Source organism: Bos indicus x Bos taurus, chromosome 7, assembly GCF_003369695.1.
Source record: "Bos indicus x Bos taurus breed Angus x Brahman F1 hybrid chromosome 7, Bos_hybrid_MaternalHap_v2.0, whole genome shotgun sequence".
In the NCBI taxonomy this organism is placed as follows: Eukaryota; Metazoa; Chordata; class Mammalia; order Artiodactyla; family Bovidae; genus Bos; species Bos indicus x Bos taurus.
In genome coordinates this window covers 71,311,186-71,318,370 of record NC_040082.1, presented here as the reverse complement: position 1 = coordinate 71,318,370, position 7,185 = coordinate 71,311,186, and the positions used below count along the sequence as shown (strand labels likewise).

The window sequence follows — 7,185 nt, the reverse complement described above, 5'->3', positions numbered from 1 at the left end:
AGATGAGAAAACAGAATGCCCAGCCCACCACACTGGGCCCGGCCACAGGATTCCAGCGGGAGATGTCAGCTACTTGTGTTCTGCTGTTATCTGGCAACCCCCGAGCTTCAGAAGTTTTAATCCTTCATTTGGTATTTCTCACCCATATGGTTAAAAGGGATCATGACTATACAGGCCTTTCAAGCTTGGTCAAGAAGATAAATAAGTATTAAGTATTTTGTATATTAGAAAAAGAGAACTATTCTTCCTTTCCCCAAAACTGCATGATTTCAAGGAAATGGTGTAGTCTTCTTAAAAACAGATTTCAGCAAAAAATAAACGAATTGAAGATATTAGGTAATCAAAAGTAAAAAGGTGATGCTAATCGTCAAGGTGGTGCCAAGCGACCTAAGAATGGGGAACACCGCAGTCCCACCGTTTCTCCCGCGTGGAGCACCATTGGCCACCCGGCGAACTCCGCCCCCTCCTCGCTTCTCGCTTCGCGGGGGAGGCGGCAGAAGGGGCTGGAGCGAGTGGCTTTGACGGCACCAAGGTCAAGAGGGACGGCGGGTTCCGTCCCAATTTCTTGGGGTTTGGAGGACACTATGCGCCCAATCTCCGAAGGCCGGGTTCTGCACTTCCAGCCGGGCGACCTTGGTTTCCGAGACTTCCTGGAGTCCAGTTTCCTCTTTTGGGAAATGGAATGGCCGAGGCTGACAGTGCTGGTTTAGGGCGCACGGGGACCAGGGTCTACGGCCTCAGAAGGCGAAGGGTCAGGCTTGCGCCTCTCCGGTGCTGGGCTCAAACCACCGGCCGCTCGGGACAGGACCGTCTAGCCACTAAACCCGGCGACCCTCCGCAAGGCCCCGGCTCGCGCGGATTCTAAAATGAGGACAAAGCCCGCCCGGATCTACCGTGCGCGCGCCGCTGCGGCCAATGGGAAGCCGGCACGGGGCTGAGTGACAGACAGGCGAAGCCAATGAGCATGCACCTTGTTGCGAGGTGGCCTTGGCTCCGGCATTATAAAGAGCGCCACGAGTCGGCATTGTCAGGCGGCGGCACCGCGCGGCCGGGGCGAGCTTTGGAGTCGGTGGGTTCGTGTGGCTGCGGAGGCGGAATAGGCGAGCGTGAGGTCGCAGCGGCTCCGTCGGTAGACGGGGGAGAGGCCCGGCAGCGCGAGCGTGAGCGCGGCCGAGCCCGCGGTGCCTTCTCGGCGGGTGGGGACGAGCGGGCCCCGCGGCGTCATCGGCGGCGAGGTGAGCAGCCGGGCCCGCGGGCGGGAGCCTGGGCGGGAGTGGCGCCGGCCTGACGCGCCGTGGCTGCTCGTTGCAGGAGCCGCGCGCCTCGGCCTAGCATGTCGGAAGCGGGTGAAGAGCAGCCCATGGAGACGACGGGAGCCACTGAGAACGGACATGAGGCTGCCCCCGAAGGCGAGTCGCCGGCCGGAACTGGTACCGGCGTTGCGGCGGGCGCTGGAGGCGGGAGCGCGGCGCCCCAGGCCGGCAACCAGAACGGCGCCGAGGGCGACCAGATCAACGCCAGCAAGAATGAGGAGGACGCGGGGTAAGTGCTGCTGCGGGCCGACGGGGGCGCCGCCTTTGTTCCGGGGCCGCCTTTTGTTGGCGCCACGCGGCGGGGGGAGGGGCGGGCGGCCGGGGCCTGCTGGCGGCCCGCAGACCGGCAACTCCGCGCCGCCCGCTTACGGCGCGCGCTGGAGTTTGCAAGAGTTTGTTGGGTCGACTTTAGCGCCGCCCCGGGGCCGCTGGCGCGGGGACCTGCGGCAGGCGGCCCGGAAGGGGAGTGAGCTCGGAGCCGGGGCCTGGCGGGTCGCGCTGCCTAGGCTGCGTGGGCGGAGTTGGCGCGCACCCGGGCCTCCCTCCTCCGGCTCCTGCTGAGGGCGGAGTCCTGGTCTGAACTCTGACTCGGCCCCGGAAGCCTCGAGTTCCTTGAAGTGTTCGGAGGTGGCAGGGGCCGTAGTGTTTTGATACGTAGTTGTTAGACAAATTAGATTTCTTCCGGTTGTGAGACCTCAAGTCCTAGCTGTCCGGTCAGGTTGTGCTTTCTTTCCTCAACCGGCTTAGGGTACGGAGTCACCTGAGGCTTTATTAGGGTCAAGGTTGAGTTTGGAAGGGTAGGGGAGACTCGTTAACATATTCCAAAGGTAGACCGCTGATCCGAATGGTGGCTTTATTTATAATCCTTTCAGTGAGAGTTTTGTCAGGGTCTATCCTTCCAAAATCACAGGTTGGTTATAAGACTTGTTGCCATGTGTTTCACCCATTTCAGAAAAATGTTCGTTGGTGGCCTGAGCTGGGATACCAGCAAAAAGGATCTAAAAGATTATTTTACCAAATTTGGAGAGGTCGTTGATTGTACAATAAAAATGGATCCCAACACTGGCCGGTCAAGAGGGTTTGGATTTATCCTCTTCAAAGATGCAACCAGTGTGGAGAAGGTAAGCTGGGTAGTTCACAATTAGGAGTCTCACTCAGTGTATTCCAAGATACCATTCTTAGATCATGATTGGCTTATGTGTTTTGCACAGTTGAATGCTTTGGGAAGAGCAGAGAAGTTGAGAATTTATCCTATCCTTTTCCAAGGGATTAAAAGTAGAGATTAAATGGAGGAGTGAGTATGGGCTGGGGTGATCCAGGAAGGTTTGTAGTGGACCATTTATTTATTATCTTGTGCCTATTCTGGACCTTGCTAAAGCAAACATTTCATTGAGAAGATTAGAAGAGAGCCCACAGTTGCTAGGAGATAGGCATTACTTTAACCTCATTTTGCAAAAAACAGAAGGTTAAGTAGAAGAGATCATATAACCAGTAAAGGGTGGTTTGTGAGGATTCCAGCCCTAGCAGCCTAATTTTAGCCTGTGCTTTAAGTTTATGGGACTGGCTGGGCAAGAAGAGGGGTGCAGGGCATGGTCAAAAGTCTTGGGGGTGGGTTGAGGATAGATTTATAAGTGTTTAGGTAAACCAGGTGAAGTTTGGAGATTGGGTTGGGAAGTCAGGTTGGGGGTAGAGTTTAGAGGGGATGAAGCAATTTTGTGTGCCTGTGTTGGGAGTCTTATGGCTGAGAGAAAGAAGGTCCTGGTCTTGGGTCATACTGCTGAGTTAGAACCCAACTCCCTTCTGTTGGAACAGGTTCTAGACCAGAAGGAGCACAGGCTGGATGGCCGTGTCATTGACCCCAAAAAAGCCATGGCCATGAAGAAAGACCCAGTAAAGAAAATTTTTGTAGGGGGTCTGAATCCTGAAGCCACTGAGGAGAAGATAAGGGAGTACTTCGGCGAGTTTGGGGAGGTGAGTGTGTGGCCCCCACAGTGGTCTGCCAGCTGCAGTGATGTTGCCTTCTTACTGGTCCTTGACACCTTGGCTGACTGGAACTTTTTTCCACTGTGGTGTTTGTGGGCCTTTTCCTATGAGTTCCCTATAGGCTCTGAGGTAGAGTCTTGAGCTTTGCCTGTATTTGCAGATTGAAGCCATTGAGCTTCCAATGGATCCAAAGTCGAACAAAAGACGAGGCTTTGTTTTCATCACCTTTAAAGAAGAAGAACCTGTAAAGAAAGTGCTGGAGAAAAAGTTCCACACCATCAGTGGAAGTAAGGTAAGGTGTCCTCAGCTGTGTGTGCACTTAGCCTTCTGCTGAACCACCTCCAAGAGTTCTCCAGGGTGGACCTTACTGTTTTTGTGCAGTGTCTGCTGTCCTGATAGGGACAAGTGGTCCTGTCCTTCAGCGCTCCTAGGCTGGCAGGACAGGACGTGAGGGAGGCAGGAGAATACTGGAGGATGGGGCCCCTCTGGGATGGGTAGTGTGCGTAGTCGTCTCTTCAGTTTCTGAAGAGAATTGAAGCTAGAGGGCAAGGTGTTCCGGATCTAGAATGCAGTGTGTATACTCAGGAGATTTTAAAATTGCCGCTTAGTGATTTCTGTGGTGAAGTCTCCTGCTTATGGACGTTGTTGCAGAGCTTTTCTCTTATCTGTTTCCAGCCACAGCCACCTCTCTTCATTTCCATCCCCTTTGGTCGCTGGCTAAATTAACCCCTAGTCCAAAGATCCTTTCCAAAGAGCTCCCAGGGTCCTGGCCACCTTAAATCCAAGGCCAGTTTTGACTTCAAAGGAGCAGAGTCCTTTGCAGTGAGGGGCACCTCTTTCTCCTGAACTCTGGACAAGAGAAAGGGTAGGTAGTTCATGCTTTAAGTGGTGGCTGAGGCAGTTGGGAGTTGAGGGTGTGACCCTCTGGCAGGGTGTGGTAGGCTTTGCCTGAGCAGGAGTGGCAGCCAGATAAGGTGGGACAGGTAGGGTGGGGCTCCTGAAAGTCTCAATCCTGGCTGGGAATTTGGAAAGCTTGGGATTGGGCCCTTAAATTTTATGTAAGAGAGAGAGGATCATAGGGGGCTGTTGGGTGAGAGCCATTGTTACCCTAGAGGACACTGACATGTGCCATATGTGAAACGGGCATGAAGTGCCCGTTTTGTGGTGCTGTTAGTCAAACTGCTGATGGTTGGTTGTGAAATAAGTGTAATTTAGGTGGTTATATTCAGCAGTTTTAACCTAGTAGGATAGAAAACATGAGATTGCATCACTTGGTGGGGGTAATCTGCCAATTTTTGACTATGCTTGGATGAGGATGTCTTATAGAATGGTTTATAGACGTCTTATAGAATTGGTCTTAATGGGAGACCAGTGTTATTGAAGTTTATTTTAAAAATACACTTAAAAGCAGGAGGACAGGAAAGTCCATGGCGTTTCCACCCACAGTAGGCAGTTTTGAGCAAAAAGGAAACTGACTCTTATGCCCTAGCAGGGGAGATACACCTGGCCCATCCCAATAGTCGATCAGTGTTGGAGGAGGAAGGAGCAGCGGGATGGCCTTAAGGAATGCTGTCCTGAGCCCCAATGGCTTTTTTCCTCTAGAGGTCAGGGTTGCCACCTCAATAGTGTATTTGAGTGGAATGTTTTATTTCTTCTTGGGGTGGGGGGGAGGGGTGGGAAGGAACCTGCTTTCTCTAAAATCCCTTAACCTGGGAAAGCCTTCTCTGACTTCCTTGCCCAAGGTGGTGTCTTGCTACACTGGACTGGCACTGGCCCGCCTGTCCCTCTCCTCCCACTTGTTAAGGTATAGAGTGGCCAAGGGTGACGATTAGCAGACCTATGGGTGTGTCTCTTTGTTTTTCAAGCAGTCTGGAAAAATGTTTGAGCAAAAAAGGCCAGTGTGACTCTTGGTCTGAGTTTTAGTTGAAGTTCTGAGCTAGTCCCAGTATGGTTTCCTACTCCAGCATGTCTTGAGCAGATAAGATCTACCACCTTAATGCTTGTCATTGAAGGCTTTTGTGTACACTCCCTGTTTAAGGCTTGTCCCACTGGCATGACCCACTGTTCTTTTGACTTTCAGTGTGAAATCAAGGTGGCTCAGCCCAAAGAGGTTTATCAACAGCAGCAGTATGGCTCTGGGGGCCGTGGGAATCGCAATCGAGGGAACCGAGGCAGTGGGGGCGGCGGTGGAAGTGGAGGTGAGTAGAATCCAGTTGAAGACGGGTCCTATTTCCCTGCCTGCATGGAGCTTCTATGTTTGTCTTGGGGGTTCTCTGGTGCTCGTTGCAGCAGGGTGGGCGCGGTCAGGAATGGCTCCTGAGTCGATGCTTTGCTGCTGCTTGGATTGGAAGAGCCCATCTTTCTCATGTGGCCTGGGGCCCCAGGGCAGAGGGGGCCTCTGCATCACACTCCAAGTTTTGAGGGGGCAAGGTGGGAGTGTTCTTGGCTCTGTGGCTGTCCTGAGACTTGGTACACCCGTGGGTGGGCGGGCTGAAGGATAGGGCAATGCTGTGCCAGGCGCTTATCCTCCATCCATCCCAGGCCCCTCTGACTCCAAAGCCTGAACTCCATCCTTTTTAAGGCCAAGCTGCCAGGGAGGGTGGGGGTGATCAGTGGGTGATTTGAATGAAAGTGAGCTGCCTTGGTTGCCCCAGTGAAGTCAGTTTTCTGGCCTGGCCTTCTTAGCTCTAGCTTGGGTCTCTCAGGCCCTCTACACCAGGACAGCAGCCCCTTGGCTTTTCTGAGTTGCCATAGTAACCTCGCCACCCAAAGGGCAGGATTTCCTCCATCCTAGCTCCTGCGTGTGCTAAATGGTCCATGGGCCCCTGTGCCCTGCTCCCCCCACAGGTCAGAGTCAGAGTTGGAATCAGGGCTACGGCAGCTACTGGAACCAGGGCTACGGCTACCAGCAGGGCTACGGGCCCGGCTATGGCGGCTACGACTACTCGCCCTATGGCTATTACGGCTACGGCCCCGGCTACGACTACAGTAAGTAGGAGAGAGGGAGGCCCCCATCCACTCACCCACCCCGGGAGGCAGGAAAGACAGGGCAGGGGCCATTGGCAGCAGGGGCTTTGGAGTCGGACAGGCTGGGCTTTTGTCTGAGAGTGGATTTTGAGCTTTTGGGTTTCAGGAAGGTGGGGTGATATCCTACCAACAGAGTTGTTGGTTCTGGTGAGGATGCATATCAAGCGCCTGGCACAGGGGTAAATGTTCAGCAAGTTGTAGCTACTTTCATTGTTGTTCTTGTCCCTAGGTCAGGGTAGTACAAATTACGGGAAGAGCCAGCGACGCGGTGGCCATCAGAATAACTACAAGCCATACTGAGGCTTCAGCAGGATGACTGACCACACACGCTTTGTTTGGATATCGAGTGAACACAATTATGTACCAAATTTAACTTGGCAAACTTTCTATGGCCTGTCCCATGTGCATCTTATTTAAAATTTCCCCCCTGGAAATCACTCTCCTGTTTAATATTTCCAGAGCTCTAGTTGTTTAGGCAGCGTGTGGTTTCTCAAGAGGCCAGAGCGGCATTATGGGCTGATTTTTATTACTGGGTTACCCAGAACCAGATTGGAGGGTCTGCTTCCTGCTGCCGCTCTGCAGCCTGGACCTGTGGACCCTGGTTGTAAAGAGTAAATTGTATCTTAGAAAACCAGTGTCACCTTTTTTTCACCTTTTAGTTTTATATTATTTGTGTCATACATTTCCTATAATGGAAGTGTTAATTTTACTGTACTTTTTGGTACCTTTCGGGAATCTAATGTATTGTAAGGTATTTTACACGTGTCCTGATTTTGCCACGACCTGGATATTGAAGCTATCCAAGCTTTTGAAATAAAAATTTAAAAACCCCCAAGCCTGGGTGAGTGTGGGGTACACTGTG

General features: G+C 52.7%; 1 protein-coding gene across 3 annotated transcripts; it reads left to right on the top strand.

The window, feature by feature from the left end:
* The first annotated feature begins 510 nt into the window (after positions 1-510).
* HNRNPAB (heterogeneous nuclear ribonucleoprotein A/B) lies at positions 511-7,158 on the top strand. Of its 3 annotated transcripts, none has more exons than XM_027546804.1 (8): positions 511-1,069; positions 1,312-1,542; positions 2,266-2,434; positions 3,126-3,284; positions 3,457-3,588; positions 5,377-5,494; positions 6,144-6,284; positions 6,553-7,158. In XM_027546804.1, exons 2-8 carry the CDS (start codon positions 1,334-1,336, stop codon positions 6,621-6,623), a joined length of 999 nt encoding a protein of 332 aa, XP_027402605.1. In that variant the 5' UTR covers positions 511-1,069; positions 1,312-1,333; the 3' UTR covers positions 6,624-7,158. The 3 variants fall into 3 exon arrangements, with proteins under 3 accessions (XP_027402605.1, XP_027402604.1, XP_027402606.1); XM_027546803.1 differs by having other exon boundaries at positions 511-1,235; XM_027546805.1 differs by lacking the exon at positions 6,144-6,284 and having other exon boundaries at positions 511-1,235.
* Positions 7,159-7,185: the final 27 nt, after the last annotated feature.